This window comes from Pseudochaenichthys georgianus, chromosome 15 (genome assembly GCF_902827115.2).
Source record: "Pseudochaenichthys georgianus chromosome 15, fPseGeo1.2, whole genome shotgun sequence".
Taxonomy (NCBI): domain Eukaryota; kingdom Metazoa; phylum Chordata; class Actinopteri; order Perciformes; family Channichthyidae; genus Pseudochaenichthys; species Pseudochaenichthys georgianus.
Genome location: NC_047517.1, coordinates 28,861,713 through 28,886,679, shown reverse-complemented (window position 1 = coordinate 28,886,679; position 24,967 = coordinate 28,861,713). Strand labels below are relative to the sequence as shown.

Below are 24,967 nucleotides of genomic sequence, written 5' to 3'. Positions count from 1 at the left end.
TAAAGGTCAAATGGAGAATGGGGAATGAAAGGGTCAGTCAGGACATGGTTTTTCTAGGGAGTATGTAACTGCTGGACAGAGATAATATAGTTAGAGGGTTGGCAGGGTACATTCAACTCTGGGTGGGGAGGAGTTATTTGGCAATCTGCTCACATATAAGAAAGGTCTTTCTAATAGATTTTTTATATTTGCAGTATTCATAATGATTTGACGTTATATTATGGGTGAATCCATGAGAAATTTACTTCTGAATTTCAACTTCAGTAGTTGTTTTTCATTTCCAGCCTCCATCTAAGGTTATGTATTTTGAAAAGGGGAAGCAGGCAGAACATCTCAGAGGTCTGATTTGTGTTTGCTCTGAGCTACGTGTGATGGAGGTGTGACCAGTTATGGCCCAAGTCCATCAATCCAGGGTCAATATCTGTATCCCTAAGCAAGCAGCAGAGTGGAATATAATGTCTCTACTTCCTCTGAATAAGAAGCATTGACAGAAACAGGACCGAAGACAGTAATGCCATCAATCTTGTTGGATTGTGAAAGTCCCTGGACAAGAAACCTGGCCTTTTATATTCTGGCTCCAAAGCAATCTTTCCCATCTATAGGAAACAATGTGTGTGAGAGAATGTTTGTATCTACATATTCATGAACTCCGAATGATCCCCACCCCTCGTTTCAAAGTTCACTGTGTTTTTCCGCAGCCTGGAAGGGACTGGAGTGATGAGAAGAGAAAGACAAGCCGGGAGAACAAGCATGTCCTCAGAGCGCTCCTCTTCCTTATTCTTCATCAGCTTTCATCTCTCGGCCCTTCAGAGAGACTGAACCATAAAAGAGTCCAATCACTAGGGGACATATTATTTTCTCCCTGCTGCTTGAATACACTACATCATAGCACAGACCTATACAACTTCTCCTCCTCTTGCATAAATAACTCCCGACAGCCGTAGCTGGAAGTGTGGCTTTATCTATTGGTTGTGTGTGTGATTAACATAATTAATAGATTGTTTCTTTTTTCCTGGTGGAGTGTGAATGGAGAATTTAAATAAAATGGAAGGAAAACTCACTCATTTTTCTGCAGCAACAGGATCAGCTGTTCACCTTCTGCATGAACCAGCAGCTGGAGTGACGCAGGATAGCTCTGAAACACAAAAAGATGAGAGGAGTGTTAAGGCGGCGCCCGGAGCTCACCCATCCTGCCTCTGTGAACTAGTGTCTGTGTGAAGCTTCACCTTCAGCTTCAGCTTGACACACAAGCCAGGATGTGGCAACGCACAATAGTGTAAGAGGAAACGGAAGAAAGCTTCTACATCCTTCACCTCCCAAGTCTGTGCATGAAACTAAAGTTTGACTAGACTCTACTAAACCAATGACCGTAGTTGTATTGCTATAGTGCTCAAGTAAGTAAGTACAATTTTTAGGCTTTTAAATTCCATTTTTGTTACTTTATATGGTCCTCGTTTTTTCGTTGATATCCATTCAATTATGTAATTTGTTTGAGTAGCTTACACCTTTAAACATATGCCCGTGCTGGAATTGAATTGTATGTTAACTAACTAATTCATAACAGCCTCACTGTTCACCCTTTTAATGCTTAAGTGCGTCAACTGGTAAAAACACGGTGCCTTTGATTATTGACAGGCTGCCACAAATGCAGTTTATCTCTCTGGAAGGTTAGCCCTAACTGCGATCATTCATCAAAGAGCCCATTTTTGTCATGTAGTGATAGCAGATCACATTTGATTATTGCAAGACAGTAATGGAACAAGAAGAAATTAGATATCTCTCCTGTTAGATGAATATTTTAAGATGACTAGCTGCACACCTTGAGCTCCAGCAAGGTGACAGAATCTACAGTGTCCAGCTGTTAGGTAGAAAACTCCTGGAGGTAGTTGCAGCATGAAGTCAGATCATTGTTGCAAATGACATGATGGGAAAAATTATCTGCTTGAGTGATGCTGAATAAAACTAGATATGGACAGCATTTCTTACCTAACCTAGAGTATGAGTCCAGTATTCATCAGGCACCTTAATATTGTTATGAAGTTTTTTGGCAGAAAAACTGTATTTCAGTGCGGAAGCAACTGCCATAACTACGCTCTGTGAGTATATCGATGGCCCTGATTTATGGATGCAAGAACCCAGGAAATGAAGGAGATGCAGGAGATTGTGCTTACATTGCTAAATGTCAGTTTGAGATGCAATCTTATATCACAATGTAAAGTGGCAATATCCCAACAAACAACTCTCAGATGCTTTTCAGAAAAGAATGTTGTTATCAGAGTGAAGAAGTGCCCTTGCAGCCGGACAGAAACAGAGTGTTCATGCCTGAGGACTCGGGAACATTTTACGACGTGAACATAAAGAAAAAGAAGAAAAGAAAGCCATGAACTTTTCAAAAAGGATTTATGTAGAGAGACAGAAATTGCCAGTCATGTGCAAAGAGAGGAGCAGACATAGATGTTTGTCTCATCTGTTGATATTTCGTGCGTACACTGTCCTGTTTCACAGTGACATTTCTTAGGTCTGCTGACTGATGCCTTCAGGCCGTACTTTGCCAGTCTCCGGTCTGCAGCTCTGTCTGAGAGTCAGTCGGTCTTTCTTTGCGTGGCAGCGGGTTTGTGAGTGTGGAAAGTCGATGTCACTGTAAGTAATGACTCTGCAATACTTTACGGCCGCTTCATAACCTTCCACTGGCACAATATCAATCTGTTATATGGGGACGTTTAAGTCTTAGTGCAATCTCTGCTAGGACAATCACCATCTGCCCTGGAAGTCAGTTTAATTAAGGAAGGGTCAGCTTGTAGATGGCCTACTGTAAAAGCACGGGTCAACCAAAATGTTCAACAGTCAGCAGGGGGTTAGACAAATCTGATGCATTTGAAAATGGGTTGCATAACAAGCTCTACAAAGCTAAAAGCATGCCAATGTGACATGTGGGTGATAAACAATTCATGTAATTAACTTCAGTGCCCCCCTCAACAGACTGACTCTGAGAGAGGAGCAGAAGGCTGGAGAGAAAACAAATCTCTCAGATGGTGACTTGCCTGCACCAGGAAAAAAAAGTTTGATTGCTCAGGGAGTTCTCAACACCTACGCATTTCCTCCTATGGAAAAGTTTCCTTCAGTTGTGGTGGGGGATGCCGCATTTCAAACATTTCCAGCTGCAAAAGGTGGGACAGACCTTTGATTTCCCTGCCTAAAACACAAGTCTTGATTCCAGCAGGGGCTGATTTCACTATACACAGGCATGTTTTAAAATAGCATATATCTTATGGTGCAGGAAAGAAATGAAACATTCTACAAGGCTGCTTCACACCGTCAGGATTGTGTACTGCTGACAGGTAAAGCTGTTGAAGGGATGACAAGTTCCAAGGAAATATCACAGTATTTCCTTGCCTACTATGCGAACTCATGCTCGAACAAAGGAGAGGGAGCTAGCATAGAGGGAAAACACAACAGGGAACAAACAGGAAGGGGCATTTCACTGAAGGAAAATCAAGCAAACGGGGGTAAAGGAGACACATACTGTGGTTGTGTCAAACAAAAAGCCAGACATCTGTACTTGGCTCAACTCTTGGAAGCATCAGCTGTACTGCTGTGTGAGCAAGCTTCTTAGCATTACGCTAGTGTTGCACTGAGTGGCCTTGTGAGTGTTTACCCCGGTGGTGCGCTGGAAGAAAGGTCTGCGCTCCTCGCCCTTCAGCAGCAGAGGTACCGTGGTCCCATAGCGCTCTGGTCTGGCTGCTTCCTCTCGCTGTTTAGCCTTGTCTGGACTACTTTCTGTAAAAAGAACATCAGAACAGATTAAAACATCAGAGTGAGTCAATTAAAAATCCCACTAAAAATGCAATGAAGGCAATGTATTAACTTTGTAAGCATGCAGACAAAGGGGGCAGGCAATGGTCAAAACAGCTCTTAAAAACAGCCCCTGCTACAAAGGCAGGGAATCCTTGGATAGAAAGCACTGTTTTCTTTTTATTGTGGACTGAGCTTCTGAGAAAGAGTTCGAGTTCATTCGGGGGCCTTTGAGGAGATGTGCTGTCCCCCCAAAGGGTCTCTACAATAAGAAAAAGCTACTGACACACATCAATAATAGATCCGCTCACACAGTTTGTGAGGAACTCAGCTTTTATGATAACTCTGCACAGGAAAGAAGTCTTTAAAAGATACCCAAAAAAAAGCTGGCAAGATAAATGTGTCCTTTCCAATTCTTATTTATCTTTTTACTTTATATATATATATATATATTAGGGCTGTCAAGTTAACGCGTTAATAACGCGTTAACGCAATTTTTTTTTAACGCCACTAATTTTTTTAACGCGATTAACGCATATGTATTTTTTTTTCCTCGGCCGCCCCGTAGTTTCAGAGCGCATCGAGTTTAAAATACCATCTGCTGACAGCCCCGCTCCTGCCGCCCGCTTGTGGCAGACCACACTTCCACGCTCACCGGCAGGCACCGACTGGCCATCGGGAGGACCGGGAGGGTGTGTGTAATGTGGCCCGAGCGAGCGAGAGAGAGACCTTAAGTGCATTGTTGTTGTTGTTAGCATCTGGTGCTAGCTAGCTGCGCTAACGGTTAGTTAGTAGTTTAATATTCATGAGAATATTTGTCATTGTTCAAATGATAATAAACATTAGCATAAAGCATATTTGTCCACTCATATGTTGATAGGAGTATTAAAAACTTGAAAAATATTCCTCTAAGGTACATTTAGAACAGATAAAAAATGTGCGATTAATTTGCGATTAATCGCGATTAACTATGGACAATCATGCGATTAATCGCGATTAAATATTTTAATCGACTGACAGCCCTAATATATATATATATATATATATATATATAAATAAATAAAAGGTCAGACACTGGCACTGCAGTCTTCTGCGTTTCCTTCTCTTTCCCACTTCCTCCCATTCATTCAAATCGTCTTTTAAACTCTGACTGAAGATAAATGAACTTAGTTAGAAGCCAATTATGCTAATTAGCCCTTCAAAGACTGCTCATCAGGGAAGCAAACAAAATGGGATGTATGTATGGCATAGGATGAAATATAATAAAGCGGGTGGCTTGAAGCAGAATGTGGGAATCATAGTCACAATTCCCTCTGCTCTCTCCGGGTCTCTCAAGCTCTCCTCCCTCTTCTCCAACAGACAACAGAGACTGTCCCTGACGCTCCCACGGCCTCACGGAGCACGTCTGAATTGTAGCAGGCCCAGCAGGCTTCCTGTGAAGCCCAGTAAATGTTACAAACCCAGGGAGGAGCTGTGGAGATGAAGTGGAGAGGGAGTGTCAGAGGGGAGGGGGAGGTTGTTTGAGGTCTCACAATCCTGTTATCACCAAAGCAAGGCTGGGAGAGCGTGCTGCGTCTATTGTGTACTGTACGTCTCAGGTCTACGCGTGTTCCCTAATCCCTTAGAGATACGCACGTAAAGCAGCAGTGTGTCTGCGTTGCATGTACAGCGTCACGCAGGGTACAACAAGAGTTCAGTAGTACATTGAGCTGCGATACTACACTCTTGACATATTTGTTTACTCTTCCCCCCTCTCCCCCACCGGCTGAAGACGTCTTCATTTTAAGCAGTCTTTTAAAGTCTGAAGTTTATTTTCTTTGAAGCAGAGATTCAGAGAAGAGTCCTGCTCCACCACAACTGCATTTCTTACATCTTCAAACGGTGTCTGACGGCGGGTGCCCTTTGCTCTCAGTGTGGCCAGACTCTCCGTTTATCCACAGTGAGTAATAAGCTAACAAGGGCATAAAAGGGACCTCCTATATTTAATGAGGTATTTCAACATGTGCCGATGGTAGTTTGTTGTTTGTTTTAGTGGTGCATGAAAACCCCGTTAGACAGACGGAGCAGCATGACTGAGACCACAGGCTGCGGCTAGAGTGCTAATAAATGGAGCTATAAAAGGGAAAGTCAGGCAGACGTCTTGTTAATAAAAGACCTTAACACGACTACCGTTGTCCCTTGCAATTCAATTGGATCTCTCAAATACTTTCGAGTTAATTTAAGTCATAAAACCATACCAATGTAGAGGGGACACTAAAGCAGGAGTATGCGTAACACAAACTAGTTGATATGTCATCAGACCACATCTGAGGGCAATAGTGTTTAGTTGTTCTGAACACTCAAAAGCACGAAAAGAGTCTGTCGTCAGAGAGGCTAGACACAATGAATCGCACTTTCCTGAAAGTCTTGTTGCAGTCGTTTGTTCTCGTGGAAAGCGGTAAAAAGGTTGTGTGAAGAACAAAAAGAAGAGCTTAAAAAAAGAATTCCAGATCACCACCTTGCACACTTGCAGCGGGAAGCAGGCATGCCTGTTTGATTGTTGTAAGTGGAAAATTACAAAAATATTGTATCCACCCCAAAAAAAGTTGCCATTGAAGATTGAATGTGAATGTGCGTGTGTGCCGTGTGGAAAAGGGCTGCATGCCGTATGTGACTTTGTCAAGATTTTTGCGTGCATGCTTCAGTAAAAGCTGGATGACGATTAAAGTTTCTATCCACCATTGCTCTCCAAAAAGGAAGTATTCCCTTCAAACAGCAAAAAAAAATGACATTCATGATTATTCTCATGGGCTTTATGCTCTTTGGGATCCTTTGAAATTCAAACCAAAACTGGGTTAATCCCATATGTTTTTGGAGAGTATATTGATTGCTAAGCCAACCGCAGTTGTATTCCCATGTTGGCCACAAGGGGAAATCAGCTGCGGGTCATACATCTTAAAAACACAACTCTGTTAGGCAGCCAAAAGATCTTTCCTCCGCTCTCTCTGTAAATAGCCTCAAAAACTAAATCTCTACGAGGATGATTTGTTTTTGCTGTTTTATCATAGCACCCCGAGCAGTAGCTTTATTACTTACTAACTGGTGGGTAACGTGAATTCAAACGGGGGCTGCAGTCCACTTTACTCAGCAGGGATATGACACAGACAAAAATATAAACAAACTAAATGAGCTTCAATTACTTCAGTCAAGCAGAAGGCGCCGCTGGACCCAAATCCACCTCATTACTGTTCTGCATGTCTCCTGCTGCATGATGGGTTCACTTATATGTATATTAGGGGTGTAACGGTTCACAAACATTTCGGTTCGGTACGTACCTCGGTTTTTAGGTCACGGTTCGGTTCGGTACGTTTTCGGTACAGCAGAAAAAATTATCACAAAACATAACATATTTTTTTAAATTATTATTAAACTGTGAATAATGTATTCACTCAAATCAATACAAAATATAATAAAATAAACATTAAGGTGCAGCATTTCGATGAACTGAAATAATCTGTATTTGAACTGTACTGTTCTAGTACTCACAAAACATAAACTATTAGTTTTGGGTTTTTAATTATTATTAAACTATGAATATTCACTCAAATAAATGCAAAATATAATAAAATGAACATTAAGGTGCAGCATTTCGATGAACTGAAATAATCTGTATTTGAACCTTACTGTACTAGTACTCACAAAACAAACTATTAGTTTTGGGTTTTTAATTATTATTAAACTATGAATACTCACTCAAATAAATATAAAATATAATAAAATAAACATTAAGGTGCAGCTTTTCGATTAACTGAAATAATCTGTATTACTTTACTGTACTAGTACCTAAGCAGCCAGCTTGACATTATGACTTGCTCATCATTGTATTCTCATGTTGTTCTAAAGAAAGATGTACTTGTCCACATTGCTTGCCGAAAGGGCAGATCTGCTGGCACGAGCAATGTCTCCTGCTGTGGAGAACACCCTCTCGCTAGGGACAGAGGTAGCAGATACAGCCAGGTAGCGCTTTGCTAACATGGCAACATAAGGATATTTGCCGTTTGTAATAGCTTTGGCTCGGTCTGACGTTTTTGCGAGTGGTGGAGGCTTAAATGCTAGCGGGAGTTGAGTTTGCACTTCAGTCTTTTTTCTTTTGGTACCGGTGATATTCACGTTCGGGTGATGCCTTTTCAAATGAGTGTGCAAGTTTGATGTATTGCCAGCCGCGTAACCAATGTTAGTTGAACAATGCCGACAAACAGCTTTGGTTCGGTCCACCTGTCTTTGTCCGTCATCCTTGTACGTAACTGCGAAACCAAAATGTTCCCAAACCGGAGACTTCAATGATGCTGGAGGATTTTCGAGCTCAACTTTATCTGCGTTCGCCATTTCGACAGTTCCTCAAATTACTGACTGCATTTGAACGCATCCCTCTGACCAGCTCGTCCAATGAAATGACTTGCTCGCTCTATGACGCGTTGAACACAATGGGAGAAAATTACTCTGAATGCTGCGACGCAGCACCTGAGATTACTTCCAAGAAGTTGTTCACGTTCTCAATTTTTTACGTTTAACGTTATATTCGTTCGGTACACTTCGGTACACACGTGTACCGAATAATTTCGGTACGGGTACGTGTACCGTTACACCCCTAATGTATATATTCATCTATTTAGTGATTAAAGCAGAGAACCATATGCATATTTTATTAATGTTCAAAGTGCACATGAACAGCATTATCTGTGTTCCCTTTAGTCTATTGGAGGAACAGAATACATTATTGTTCATTCACACCTAAGGTACCTGGTCTATCGACAGTTCTATCATGGAGCCGCTCCCTTGAGATGAACAGGAGGATAAACAGTGTAGTGAAGGTCAAACAGGCAGCTTGAAGGACGTGGTAATCTATAGGCAATGTATTCAGAGAACAAGAAAGTGAATGTCACAGCGGGACTTTAGCAACTCCCTCAAGCTGATTACCCTGAAATAAAATGTGCAAACAGACTATGCAAGTTTAGTGTTGACCTTGGGAAACAGTTGGTAAAATCTCAACACATCTCACAAGATCATGCTTTAAGCAGTGGCACACAAATATGTAGGGCTGATCATTGATCTTTAATGTTCATCAATAAAACTGATGGTTTTTTTTTCTCTATCAATAATGTAGCCTATGATATAAGAAAGTTGTAAAAAATGCCCTGAAGTCCAGGCTTACGTATTAAAAATAATAATGTGTACAACTAACCAGAGCTACCACTGATTAGATGCATATTAATTAATTAATCAAATACCAGAAAATAGTGAAAATATCCCAAAATCTAAGGTGATATCTTTGAATGTCTTTGAATACTGTTGCTCCAAAGCCCAAAGACAGTCATTTGAATGAATATCAAATGTAGAAAATCAGGACATACGTTCATCAAATATTTGTTTTACTGTTGATCAACTTATCAATTAGGTGACAAATTGTTTCAGGTAAGTAAATATTTACTATAGCTTTGAGTAGCCAGAACATCGTTGTTTTTGTCCACCACTTTAAGAGATACTCAAAGACTATTTTGTTATCCTAATATATGCAGATGCAGGTGACCGCAGGAGACTACAGGATAAATGGCGGTGCTTTTTGAACCCTTCTACTAAAATGTTACACTCATTTTAGGCAAGGCAAGTTTATTTATATAGCACCTTTCAGCACACCGCAATTCAAAGTGCTTTACAAAATAAAATAAAAGACATTTAAGAAGAAATACAGCAGAAACTAAAAATCACGTTGTTGCAAAGATAACCTCTGTCTAAGCTGCTCTTCACCACACAGGCCTTGTCTCTTTAGATTTCCACTCAAATATCAGAGCAGGGAAATATGACGGGCCCTTGGAGACGTGACAGTCCAGTTATGAAGCGAAGGCCTTTAATAACAGTGCATTAGAGTTTCAGATGCTCTGATTATGTTTTGACAATGAAGATTTTATGTTCAATATCTGCAAGGCGGCTGCCAAACCAGCCGTGCATGCCTCCAAACAAACCCCTGGGATGTGTCTGTACATGCATTCAAAGGGTGGATTTCTGCCAGCAGTGGCTCTCTGGAGTAGCCCCCTTTTAGCAAAGAGAAAGAAGATGAAGGCCGTACGATTACTAAAGACGAGAGATGCCACACACAGAAGAAGTGAGTTCAACTGTTGCAATTATATTCGATTGAAATCTTGCTCCAACCCACAATCAATGCTGCAAGTACCTACTGCATTGATCATTCATATTGATCAGATGATGGCCGTGTTTGAAGAGCCAAGGTGAAACCACTGCTTGGACATGGGTTAGGTGTCGTTATCAGTGTGGAGTAGGACTGTGCAATTAATCGTATTTTAATCTCGATTACGATGTTGGCTTGCAACGATTATGAAAACAACGTAATCAAAATAAAACGATTATTATTATTTATTTATTTTATTACTTTCTTTCAATGCTTTTTCATTTCGGTTATGTTTACAAGTGCATGATAAAAACCTGAGTCAAATAGAAAAACTAAAGTTATGTCATGTTTTCTACCTTTAGAATGCTTCTATTCAATTATAAGAGGGCATATTGATTCAACTATCACAGATAGAAATTCAACAAAACGTTAAAAGCTTCACTAAAGTATAGTTTATTGTAGGGCTATTGATCGTTTTGCGTTATATGATGAGTCAACATGTCAAACCACATTTATGTATTTACAGCAAGGTTTCACATTTACAAAGCACTAAAGGAACAGTTTGACCTCTTGGGAAATGCAGGTATTTAATTTTTTCTACACCAGGAGTCTTCGAGCTGTAGATTTATATATAAAGGACAGATATAAGAGTTGTATTGATCGTCTAATCCAAATGTAAGCAAAGCAAAGAGGCTGCAGTGGTACAGGCTCAGGAGGCAGGTTGTCTGCTGATCACAGGGTTAGCAGTTTTTTCAATAACTCCTTATTTTCACATGTCAATATTTTCTCTAACATTGACTCATTGAAACATACACATACTGTAGTAGGCTACTTTTTTTTACATAAAAAGCAAATGTAGTTTTCATCACTGCGTTTCATCTTGAGCAGCATAATGAACAGAAAGGCTCATATTCCGTTAGTTACAGCACTAAAATGGACTTACAGCATACTCAAAAAGACACCATACAGTAATTTCCAGGCCCTTGCAATGCTCAAAGACAAACTCTGAAAGACTTCTTCAAACAGGTTTTTACATTTTTAGTGGATTTATGTAGCGATGAAGATAGAAGGGCAATATTATGAAATGATTATTCTTCTCCCTACACCAACTTTCTTTAGCTTTAGGCTTCTTTATAGGTTTCTATAGCCATACTACATGCCCATTTCGTATAGTATATAATACTGTCAACATACAATAAATAATATATGTGAAGTAGGGCTGTACCCGGATAGCCGAATATTCGTTCGTTGGAGTACTATTCGGGTTTCAATTTCGTTATTCGGATATTCGTTTTGTTTGTTTTCCCCCCGTTTTTTTTTCCAAATTGAATTTATTGAAATCTCCAATATCAACGTAAGAGCTTGTGCCTCTTAGGGGGGTGCTAACACTTAACCATAAACGTTATCGTTTACTTTCTCCGTCTTTATATGTAGATATTACTTTTCTCTGTTAATCTCCGTCACGTTGTTTCCAATGCAACAACAACTTCCTGTCAACTGCGCTAACTCTCCTTCAAAATAAAAGCATGTCCATAAATAGGAAGCCAAGCCAAATTACACTTAAGACATATACAACTGCAACGAAAGTAACTAACACAATGCGATATCCTTTTCAATTTCAAAGAACACAAATTGGGTTACATTAACAAATAACTATAAAACAACAATACTGTAGAATAACAAAATGAATGCCGTGAATACACCGAAATACACGAGTTGAAGCGGTTTGCTGCTGATTACTACGCCCCCTCGCGCGGGCCAAATATTAGAATATTCGCTGCTGATTACTACCGAATATCCAGAGCCCGAAAAATGGTATTCGGGACAACCCTAATGTGATGCTGTAATGTTGGTTGAAAATCAATCCGCAACTTTGAAGGTCACTGCGAATAATCTTCACTGTGAGCAGCTCCTACATTTCCATCCTGCTTTGCATTGTGAAAGAGTATTGCACATAAACATAACGCTCAAAACGAAATAGTATTTACTGTACATGCTATCAGCATTGAGTGTACTTGATTTACTACATTTGTGTTCACGTACTACAGCTTAGAATCAGTTGCGATATGCATCATCGCCAACATCAATACCAATTAGGGATCGACCGATATTGCTTTTTCAAGGCCGATACCTATACCGATTATTAGTAATCATGGCAACCGATAACCGATATTTGGAACCGATATACATTTGCAGTAAAATCTTGGTGTCAAAATGTAGAATAACACAAACTCCAACACAACATCTTTGAAATGCATTTAAGCATATATTATGTTTAATTAACTTTAAACATCTTACAACTGGTTTCCTCTCTGTGCCCTTTTCTTTAGTGCAGCCATCTGCAATGAGTTAGAGAGAGGCAGAGAGTTCAAAGTGGGGCTGCAGGCTGACATGCTTAAAGGTGGGGTAGGTAAGTTTCAGAAACCGGCTCGAGTGCACTAAAATTTGAAAGTACACAGCCGAAAAGAATCCGCCCCTTCCTTCAGACTTCCTTACAGAGCACCTCCTCCAACACACATGAACGCACACATGACGTCAGCAGACTGGTGAAAGTGGCCACCTGTTGCTGGCGAGTCATTGAAGTACTGCTGCAATGCACGCCCAATGAGGGCACGAGATGGAAGGCTGACAGACAGGGCGGCAATCCAATCTGTTAGCCGGCCCGGCTAAACGGATTGGTTGTACTTTTTACAGTATTACGGCTTCCACAGATGACATTTTTTTTTATGGATTTTTTGTCAAAGCAATTAAGATATTTATTGCCATCGGGATGTTAAGAGCATTCCATGGAATATAACAAAAAGTGTATCTCGAGCCGGTTTCTCAAACGTACCTACCCCACCTTTAACTATCATAATGCTTAATTTATTATATCAAAACAATGCCTGTCTATCTAGCATAAAATCCCAATAAACTGCTAGCAACTGCAAAACACTAGTGCTAGCTAATGTTTTGCAAAATATTAAAAGTGAGGCTATTACAGTAGACCTAAACGTTAGTCTAGTAGCCTAGTCTAGAAATCTACCTTGTGGGGGCGCGCTCATGTGATTGGCTTAGAATTGAGGAGACATCTGATTGGCTATAGATAGAAAAATTACAAGTACGAATCGGCTGACCGTCAGGGGAGTCTCAAAAACCTACACACGAATGCACAGCAATCCGTGCACAGAAAAGCGGTTTTGTGTTTGTAGGTGCAGCGGTTTTAAACGGAAAAACAAATATGTGATGATCAAAAATACATATGTAAAACTTTTTCTGTATTTGGATTTTATTTACATACGAAACGGAACACATTTGTGTGTGCATTGAAAAACACAAGTGTGGATCCGGAAATACAAGTGTGAATCCTTTAGCGGATCATGAAATACAAGTGTGAATACTTCTGTGTGCATGTGTGTATTATGAGACTGTTCTGGCTCCCGTCCGGAAAATCTTCAGTGTTGATTGACACTTCAGTAATAGCCTATCAGACAGCGCTGTGGGCGGGACATTGCTCGTGTACAGAGAGTGGTGACTGCAGCCAGAGAAACGGCCGCATCAGAGCCAAAGTTTTATCGGCAATTTGATAAAAAAAAGACCGATACGATAATCGGTCAAATGCGGAATATCTGCCCCGATAATCGGCCAGGCGACCCCTAATACCAATCAATTGAACTGAGACATTTCAAAGCTAAAAACGTCAGCCTCATGTTGGCAAAAAGTCGGAGGATTACCAAAGCCAGTATAATTCATCTGCTGATTATTTGTACAACATGTAATGGCAATCCATCCCATAGTGGATCAGATATTTGAATCTGGACCAAATGTTCATTATGAGAGCCGAACGTCGCTAATGTTACTAAAAATAAAAGCGTTTTTGTTGTTTTGATGGATGAGTACATTCTTCTGTTTGAATCTTTAAATCAACCAGTAATTGTATTTCTACTTAGATAGATACTCTGGCTGCTCTACAAGTAAGGATTCTTAGAGTTCTGGATTGTTCTAAGCAAAATCAAATAGATAATGACAAAAGAGGGGGTTTAAAATGTAGTTTTGCAGAACAGTTCAATATTATGAGCTCTTTATTGACAGTGGTAAGAGCAGGCTGAAAGGCAGAGCGAACATGACTGAGAAGCACACAGAGAAACAAAGACTTGGAAAGCCTTTTTGCAGGAGTTTAACATTTGAGTGTTGCCTCATTTGAACAACCCCTCTCTTTATCATCTTAGTTTCCCCTGTGATGACACACACTGGAGTAATTACTGAAGAAGTTGAGAAGGTGTTAATCCTGGATGTGGGATCCCCCCCAATCTTTTCCAAACAGAACAGCCCATTATTGCCTGATGGAGTAAGCTACGAGGTCAGCGGCTCACAGTGAAATAATGGTAAGAGGAGACTTCCCAGGGAGGGTTAGAGAGATTTGTGTATCCCATTCCCATCCTGTGGGAGCAACAGTGGGAAAGCAAAATCCCATTTTGTTGTGCACAGATTTGGGCATTATGTCTCTAAGCTTGGGGACTTTGGGGATTAACAGAAATGTATCACACAGGCTGGGCCACCTAGCAGCTATTGGTGGAAGAGACAGGGTTCCAACAAATATGGATTTGTATTAGGGCTGAACGATATACCGTGTCATGGCGATAACCGCAATATGCGCATGTGCGATATTCACACCGCAGGGACGTGCGGTTTTATTCTTTAAAAAAAAAAAAATGCTAACGCACTTTAGCACAGAATTCAAAATAAAGATACCCTTATTACTTATCGAAACTGCACATACAATATATCCGATTAAAACTGAGACTCCACGGATTATTTAAGTATAGTATCTAAGCGATCCGATCTCGCAACAGGGGAAGCAAACACAGACATCACAACACGTACCTTTTACGGGAGATCGTCTCACAATAGCTGTCAATCTGATCAAAAGACGTGTTCAATGGCATTAAAACGAGAAAACGCGGCTGAATCGGTTGATCCATAGGTTGATAATGTATCTGTGGTTTTGAAGCAATTGTTTATAATCCATAATTCCATTTTTATGTAAAAATCGGAGCACAACAGTTAGCTGCTAATGGTAGCCACCAGAGTGTATGCAGCTTCCGGTTTTGGCTACGCGTCACTCTCACTCCTTATTTGGTGGACTGCCGCATAGCCAAGACCGGAAGCAGCAGCCACTCTGGTGGCTACCATTAGCAGCTAACTTTTGCTCTGCGATTTTTACATAAAAATGTAATTATGGATTATAAATTAAATGAATTTTTTATACAGAGATGTTAAAAACCTATAGATTAACCGATTCAGCCGCGTTTTAATGCCATTGAACACGTCTTTTGATCAGATTGACAGCTATGGTGAGACATCTCCCCTAGAAACTACATAAAGGTACGTGTTGTGATGTCTGTGTTTGCTTCCCCTGTCCGAGTTCGGATCACTCAGTGATGATACTATATACCTAAATAATCTGTGGAACCTCAGCTTTAATCGGATATATTGTATGTGCAGCTACGATAAGTAATAAGGGTACTTTTATCTTGAGTTCTGTGCCAAAGTGCGTTAGCATTTTTCGCTCAGGGGTCATTTAAAAATGGTTTGTATCGTCAATTAGCTAAGATTATTTCCGTTAATCTGGTACAACACATTAATAGGTTCTTAAATATTAAGATCCCCTGAGACACAGTGTCGTGAAAAAAAAAGTAAAGTACCCGCCGGGACTTTGGGGCTTAACAGGTTAAAAAAAACGCAATATATACCGCAGGGGGGGGGGGGAAATCGCGATGTCAATATCGTGCAGCCCTAATTTGTATCCATGCTAAGGGCATTGGAGGGCAATGTTGGTCAGTTGATTGGTTGATCGGTTTTGGTCCAAGTAGCACTTTAGCCTCATTCATATAGGAACACACATACACATGGACTCACACACACAAGTACACACACACAAATATCAAAAGGTCACACATTTCTGTGAGTGCAGTAGGGCTGCACGATTTTGGGATAAAATCGAATTGCGATCTCTCTGACAAATATTGCGATTCGATTTGCGATATTTGTTTGTAAGCGACCCAAAGGAAGTTTATTGTAAAATGCGGCCATATCTCCGGCTAGGAAGGTCGCATCAACATGCTCCCATCTCTCCGGCTAGGAAGGTTGCATCAACATGCTCCCATCTCTAGCACCCCCACAGCCCAATGGATCAACCTGTCTATCACCTTCTATCATGGGCCACTTCTGATTGATTAACAATGGCTGGTACATGTGGAGCACAGCAGTTCTGATTGGTGTGGATGACTGACACCAGTGTGCGAAAAAGTACACGTCCCACCGTCCGGGACGTGTTATTTACAATATCGGACAAGTAGATCTTTCAATTGACTTGTCCGGCGGACAAGTGACGTTTTTCGCCCTGATTTATTGACAAATTATTGATAAATTCAGTTGACAAAAGGCAGAACTCATTCGCAAATTGTACGTGTCCGCCATTGTTCGTTTAGAAATGTAGTTTCGGTTCTGCTTGTCGATTCCTAAGGAAATGCATCTCGCCGCTTTCTGTACAGACGGGGGCAAATAACAATTGTCCGGTACCGGGATTAATAAGAGTTGTGAGGACAGGAAGCGAGCCGAGCCCCGCGGACTAACACGTAATGAAGGTTATTAAGCGTTTTAGCTCCTGTGTTGTTAATATAAATATAGTTTTCTCCCAGTTTGTCATGGGACTTATTTTGACCCTCTCAAAGAACTGGAACCGAGAACCGAAAATAACCGGAATCGAAAAGCAGAACCGGAATCGTTAAAATCCAAACGATACCCAACCCTTTGTGTGATGCAGTAAAATCTTACCGCTCACTTAGCGGTGTCATAAAAACCGTGGGAAAATGTAAAAAACGATGACGAAGAAGAAGATTCCAGTGGCCCCAATTCTTGTCCATTCTGGACAAGTGAAAAATGTATTCGGACAAGTAAATTGCCAAACTCACTTGTCCATGGACAAGTACTCTCAAAAAACTTTTTCTCACACTGGACACACAAGAACAAAAAAATAAAAAGAATGTAAAAAATAAATAAATAAAAATGTTAAATAAAATCGCAGGCTTTGCGATTTGATAATAGCATCATTACAAATCGCGATTTCGATTTAAAATCGATTAAATCGTTCAACCCTAGAGTGAACCAGAACCAATCTCCGCCTTAGAGGTCTTTCTTAACAAAAAATGTTCACTTCATATAATGCTCTCTCAAAGCTGGCTCTATTCCCGCCATCAAAAGCTCCTACAATATGAAGGCTGACGGTTTGAGACCATGGCTTGACTCCAATAAGCGATGTCTCACAGTAAATAAACTGACAGAGGGGTGTGATGACCTTTCTGTTGTGAAATTATTGATTGTAGTCTGCTGTGTAACTGCGTGAGTCTCAAACCAGAATCATGTTGCTGTTGCATCAGTTCACTTTTTCCTTCTGTCCTCATCCAAGCTAAACCTAATATTTCTTGAGAAGGGTGCTCTGTCAACGGAAAAAGAAACAAACAAGCAGCCGCTGCTCTAAAGAATTCATGTTTGCCAGCTCTTTTTTGTTTTTTGTATTTCTTCTATTATACCTCTGGCTCTCATTCATTTTACAGTGAGTATTGACGACTGCACCTCCCGTAAATCCAATGCATCTGCTTTCGAGCATAAATCTCAACGCATGCTGTTCACAGATATGTTCTGACAGCAGCGACTTCATGTTCCCTTCCTGCTTTGAATCTATTCATTATTCCTTTATTATTCTCTCGTCGCTCCACAAAAAAGTAATATTCCTTTCCATTTCATAGAAAATTGTCAGTCAATGGATGAGAGAGGTAGGTGTCTCCCTTCACGCTTTTCTCTTTGTCTCTTTTGATGCAGATGAAGGGTAAATGCATCTTCTGCATCACACCCATGATGGATTCTGTGTCAGGACTCTGCAGGTGGTGATCTGCAGCTCTGTTGTTGTCCAACACCAGATTTCTCACAGTTTCACGAACATAACCCACATTTTATTTCTTCCCCCTCTGTCTCATCTTCCCTTTTTCTCACTCATGACATCTGGAATAGCTGAAAGCAATATTCCATGTGTGCATGTTAGTTTCTCAGATTATCAAAAAGCTGTTTGCATCTGAATTGTACATGCCCCTGGTTTCTGTGTTATGTTGCCATCAAATTACATCGGCTTATCCACTATATCGTGATCCCGTCATCCTCGGGCAAAGCAGCACGTGTGGAGCAGGAGGAAGCTAAATCATACTGATGGATTTAATGACCAATGATGCCTAACAGAGGGAGACGTTCCTAACTGTGTCGTTCCCTCATAGCCAACAAATCAATGCCAGCCTGCCCTCAAAATGTCAAGCGACAGCCACCCCTATAGGGTTTTAAAGACAGACCAGGATGAGGCTATTTCCGAAATGGCTTTAGCGGGGAAGGGTTGTTTTAACCTGGATGGGTGCCATACATCAGAGCTCTCCCACGGACTGGAGAATGGCTGTGAGTTACATCCCAGAAATATGTGCTGAAAAGTGAACTATGCACCTGTGTGTGAACTTCTACGTGTTTCAGAGTGCTCAGGGCAGGTTTAACTCTCCTTCTGCAAGTTTGTTTAGACACACATTCTAATCTTTCTAATTAATTTTGTCGGAAGCTGCGGTTTGACCAGAAATCTAATTCAGGTCATTTGATTCATGCCTCTAATTATTTATTGAGTTCCCTCTTCCCAAAACAAAAAAATGATTAGGCCCTCATAAAAACCGTTGATATGCAAAGAAGAGACAAAGAGAGAGCAATTCATCAAAGATTTGTAAACACAGTCCTCTTGATTCTCTCCCTTATGGACTTTTATTTTTGCTTTTAGCTTTTTTTGAAAGCCAATGAGCAGCCAGCCAATTTAACAACTGATCACCCGACTTTAACTTTGTGGATTCTTTCACTGACTGTTTTTCCTTAAATTTAATTATAAGAGGTGTTTTTTTTAACCCAGCTTTTAACGAGAAATGTGTTGCTATTCTGAAACTCACTCAGTGTGCCGCCTGTCAACCTTTTGATCATTTCACGTTTTCTTTCTGATGTTGGAAGGAAAGGTTGGTTTTGACCCGGACACCTTTTCTTTTGGCAATAGGGAACGGACAATATGAGGGAAATGTTGTTAAGCACATTTTGTTAATAGCCTTGCTTTCCTTTGTTGTACTTAACAATTGACTCAATGCTTTTTGATTTCATGTTCCTACTTAAAGAGTACTTGTGACTTCCACAGTGTTTCCACCTATTGAATGTTTCTTGTAAAAATCCTCTAACCTAACACAGTTTTTTAAATGTATCCAGGTAGACGATTGCATCCCAGTGTTGGCACAGCTAGAAGTGTTCTGGCGATGTAGGAATTAGTGTCGGATCTGGTCCATACAGTATATGACTGACAGATTTGGCCATGTTTTTGGGGGGTGTGGACTTTGACTAATTTAGGCTGAGAAACTGTTAATGTAAGCAGCAATCAAAGTAGTTCTGGGCAAGTGTCAACTCATGGCATTAGCCCAAGTTTGGCTGTTTCCAGCAAGCCACTCATCACAAATCTTTGAGACCAGTAGTACTGAATATAGGCCACTGCACTGTTGATTTTGGCTAAACAAGTCACTTTACACTAAACATACATCCGGATGTGCCTATTACTCCCATGCATATTTTGTTCCCTTCTGATGAGAATGTAGCTTTCACCTAAACCTTCTATGCATTACTTTAATTATTGTTTAAGCTCAACAACTAATTTGAAAAGGAAAAGATCATGGTTTAGGTTAATATGACCCACTGGTTGAGGTTTCGGGAACTATTGTCACGGGTAAAAGAAATCAATGGCACTGTCAGTAGGAAATGGAAAGCGAACAGCAGTCCTGTGTTAAAATCCAAAATGTACCCATCCAATCAATCCGAACAAAGTTTTCTGAAAACTGCAGGGCCTCAAAGAAAACCCTTTTCCAGCTTCAGTCTGTCCCAAAAACTTCAGTATGAGAAAGACATGGTAGTGCAGTCTTCACTCAGGTGGAAGGAAGCCATGACAAACATTTCAGAGTTGAGCTGCAGTCAGTATCCTGCTGACATCAAAGACGTGGTATGTATGTACTGCTGCCCCATTTCAATACCCACACAACTCCGTAAAACTATTTTTACTCCCTGCATTCATACATCAGCTCAGCCTCTGAGTGATAGCTCTAATGACCTCACATTGGGATGATGTGTGTGGTAAACATCTCCTGAACTACATCTCTCTATTTCTCTGCCAGCCTGGGTAATTTTCAGAAAAGCTTTATATATATATATATATATATATATATTATACTTTGGGGCTTTATATTATTCACGCTCAGGATTCATGTTTGTTAAAAAAACAAGTCATGAACAATGAGCAGTCTGTGTTCCACATGCTGCATTGTATTTAACTTTTGCTAGATGGAGTAAAAACTAAATTATTAAGACAAGACTCAAACTTCTATTTGTATCATACAGTGGACTTTTTTGTATCTTCTTTTCTTAGCACCATAAGTAGCCTCTCTAATTTTGAAATACAATATTGTTTCAGAAGAAAACAGACCTATTGTATGTTGTTTTTGTTTTATCTCCTAAAATGCGGGAATAAGTTTATCAAAATTACATTTACTGTATTTTTTTTTAAGCCCCATGCCCCTGGTACCGGGGGACTATGTTCAATCTGAATTTACTTTAAAATAAAAAGATTCTATATTGATTCTGACTTTTCTAAATCCAATTCACAGGTTTATCATCACTTTGAGAAAAAAGATTATTAATTTACCCTTTTTAGAAGTGAAGATATAGTCATTTGTTCTGGGAATGTCATTTTCGAGCCTGAGGCCTGAACAACAGGCTCTGGGTTTAACTGGAGCATGCTTGATCCTCAGAAACAAAGTGGCAGCCCAACAACATTTTAACCATGGAGAATATAGCTTTGGTTCACAAGGGGGGGATTCTGTCAGGATGTATGTTTCGGTTTGTATCCTTCTTGTTTTGTCTTGGTACTACATGCACAGCCACACACACAACAAACTAAGACACAAATATAAAAAATGATATCCTGCCTCGTGCTCTGCTCCAAAAATACAATACCTCATTATCACTGTCTCATTCATTCAGCAGATTAAGTTTGCTGCTGAACAATAATAACATCCTGTTTGGTTCATGTTTACAGCCTAAAGATAAAGCTGTATCCTCCTGGATGTAAGACTCATCTGTCTATCCCAAAACTTCCCTGTATTGTTCCATCGGAGCAGAATGATGGATCTAAAAAAAGACACACTCTGCATTTCCCAAATGTAAAATGCACAGCCAGAGATTTACAAAGGGCTGAATGAGAAGATACATGTCAAACTCGTATGTACGTGGCATTTGTATTTTAGGTGTACAATCAAATGTGTAAAACAAGCTCAGTCATTTACATACAAATGCATATAAACAACAACAAGGTAAACCCTACTGGTAACAAAAAGCACTCATGTAACATAAATGCACTCCAAACACACTCTAAAATCATGTTCAATCGACCAGACTGTGGCTTTACATCTGCAGCACTACATGGAAATAAGCATAATGACTTAAGACAGAATTGTAGGTTGTCTACTCACCCTCCTGTGTATTGTTAAGCTTGCTGTCAGTATATTCCTTCGCCGTGGACAGGCACCAGACGTGGAGAGCGAAGAGCACAAAGGCAAAGTTCTTCCGCCGCCTCCAGGTTCTCATGATGCCCGGGCTCAGTGAGGTGAAACCGGGGGAAAGCGCTCCGGTCACACAGCGTTATAAAAGCAGCACGACCAACACTTCAAACAGGTGACAGGTAGCTGCCAATGTAGTTCACTGTGGTGTGGCGGGGGCTAAACCTCCAGGAAGGTGTGGTAGTCTGTCACTCCAGGAAAGAAGCTGTCAAAAACTTTTCATTGCTACACCCACGTTTAAAATGGAACAACCGGTGGGGAAAACGTACAAATACATGTGTTATCCCAATGTTGCTCATGTGGTAGAGGTATGGCAAGGAGCGAGAGAGGAGGCAGAATGAGAGGCTGTTGGAGCGGAGTGGAGCGGACTCGCCATCTCCTCCAGGACAAGAGCAGCCACTCTGCCATGTGCGCTTCAGGCTCCGCTGGGTCCTAGAGCCGGACTAACAGAAACGACTGAATGTAAACTATTTAGCCTAAAAAAATCACCAATTTTGCGCTAGCTAATTTTTGTTTTGTTTAATAAAACACAGACTAAGGTACACCAAGAAGCTTTAGGTATGTACTTATCTAATTATGTAAAATATTAGATGTTGACGTACAATATCTCCAGAGAGTACCTCAAGTTAGCTAGTTAAGCCAAAACACGTCTTTACCGTTAGCATTAGCTGACAGCGTAGTCACGGCCTTCACAAAGTGTAGAAATAAACGTCTGTTTGATTAAAAAATACCTTTAGAGATAAAGCCCACTGCTTGGCAGGAAGTACAAAATGATGTGTAAAAAGCTAGAAACTCTAGTTAGCTAACTTATAGGTGTTTGCAGCCTGAAGTGTGTGAAGCGAACAGAGAACGGTTGTAGTGCATGCTTTTCGCGGTGGCCAGAGCCCTATGCTCTAGCCAGATGGCTCTGGCGGTGGCTTGCTAAATACTTCAAATTACAACTTTATTGAAAAGCAGTGCATTAACATGAGAAACAAAATACGTAGACCTACAGGAAAAATATATCAAATGCACAAATGGAAGAGAAAACAAAAATCGAACTTATTGACATCATTAAATACATTTGAACAATTAAACATTCATTTACAAATTATTTACAACATTACATACTATGTTAACAATCCCTACCATGAGGGATGTCTGCATTTCAAAATTATTATTTATTTATTTATGTTGTTGTTTAGTAGAACATTCAAGTTTGTGTGATCCAGAAAGCTATGTCAGGAACATATTTAGAAACTATGAGACACAATCATTTCCTTTCAGAAGCAGTTTTTAATCCAATTTTACTCATGAACATTTTTTGTCAATGTTGTTTTTCTTCTTCTTCTTTTTGTACCTCAGAACTAAACTTTAAAACTAAAGATGCTCTATAACAAGGAAGGAAGGACATTTCCAAAAACATAGCACTTCCCCATGTGATCACCTGCTTTGACTATGCTTCTTCTTGGTATGCACTTTTCTGAACAAGGTAGTGTGCTGGACTTCAAATCAGGGGATAGGACTTTTGAGTCCCACTGCAGCATGTCGTTGTGTACCTGGGCAAGACACTTCACCCCAAATTGCTCCTGTGGGGATTTTCCACAGTGCTGAATGTATGTAAGTCGCTTTGGATAAAATCGTCAAATGACATGTATGTAATGAACATCATGATGAGTTGTGCAGAATAAAATATATGCATGTACACTGGTATTACAAGTTGACATTTGAAAAATTGGTAAGCTAATTTAGTTTATTTCTAAAATTCCTGTACAAAGTGCGTTTGTTTTGGTTGAGGTTTGTTATCTTGAGATATAATAAAGACCTTCATGATTCAATTTCAGTGTGAGAATATTGTATGTGAAAAATATTCAGTCCATCAAAATAGGAAGTTGTCCTTCACTTTAAAATACCCCTGGGATGAGGATGGCTCATCCTTCAATCTTTGTGTCCAAATGACATACAAAAAGACACACACACACACACACACACACACACACACACACACACACACACACACACACACACACACACACACACACACACACACACACACACACACGTATACATCACTTCAGGGGACATTACATTGACTTATATGCATTTCCTGGAGACTTATCCTAACCTTAACCCTAACCCTAAACCTAACCGAGTCTTCACCCTAAAATTAATGATTCCCCTCATGGGGACCTCCAATTTGTCTCCATAAGGGAGGCGAGTCCCCACACGTGATTGTGTAAACATATTTAGGTCCCCACAAGTATAGTAATGCTAGGCCACACACACACACACACACACACACACACACACACACACACACACACACACACACACACACACACACACACACACACACACACACACACACACACACACACACACACACACACACACACACACACACACACACACACACTCTCTCTCTCATGGCCCCATCCGTGTTTTGCACAGGCTACCTTGTCTGGGTTAGAGTAATCTTTTTCATTGTGAATGCTGCAGGCAAAAAAAAGTCACATCATGTTTACGTGCATATCAGTTCACTCTACATCTCCACTGAGGTCACAAACTGCAAAGAAAATTATAAAAAATATTTGATTTGCCAGAGCTGACTTTAAATTATATGCCAGAGTCTGGTGTCCATCCTAACTTTTTCTTTGAAAAGGATATATTAAATGTGTTCCCCTCTGCTTTCTGGTGTAACTTTTGAGTTGATTCTGTTTTGGATGACACCTCCATCTCCTCCTCCCTCTTGCTCACCATTTTCTTTAGTGATAAGACAACTTTCAAGGCACATTTATCTTAGATGTTAAAGATTAAAATAAATATAATACAGAGACACTGCTGGAAACGATGGCAATGACGCCAAACTAACCCGGCCTAACCCTATCCCAGAAAATATGGGTGCCAATGAAATGACTAATGGCAAACCACTCTTTGTCAGTGTTTCTGCTTCACTGTACACAATTAGCCCTATACATCTCATCTAGTGTATCCTTTCTAAGACAGACATATCAGCTGTTCCTTCAGGGCATGCAAATCAGTCAAGGCTAAGCAAAGGGCCTCAGAGTACACAGTCCACATTATGCGGAGATAGCAATGTGACATGCAGACACATGATGCCTCAGAGCGGGAGGCAGACTGACAGTCCTTCTCCTCGTATACAGCGGCCTGTCAGTCTCTGCTCATCGTCCGGAACCAGCCCACATGGCAGCAGAGCACTTCTCCCATGTGGATTACTATTTTAAATTGTCTTGCTGGTAATGCAGCCATCAGTCATGTCAGTGGAAACTGACTTTACTGATAGATTGATACTGTTTAATACATAATGTTCCTT

General features: G+C 40.4%; 1 protein-coding gene across 1 annotated transcript in view; it reads right to left on the bottom strand.

Moving 5' to 3' along the window:
- Positions 1-22,167, bottom strand: part of adam12b (ADAM metallopeptidase domain 12b) — an 84,789-nt gene extending 62,622 nt beyond the window's left edge. Inside the window, exons 1-3 of the mRNA XM_034100003.2 lie at positions 21,568-22,167; positions 3,656-3,777; positions 1,062-1,135 (exon numbers count right to left, since the gene is read on the bottom strand). Coding sequence (XP_033955894.2) covers positions 1,062-1,135; positions 3,656-3,777; positions 21,568-21,682 — 311 coding nt within the window. The 5' untranslated portion in view covers positions 21,683-22,167. The remainder of the gene's footprint in view (positions 1-1,061; positions 1,136-3,655; positions 3,778-21,567) is intronic.
- Between the last annotated feature and the right edge of the window lie 2,800 nt (positions 22,168-24,967).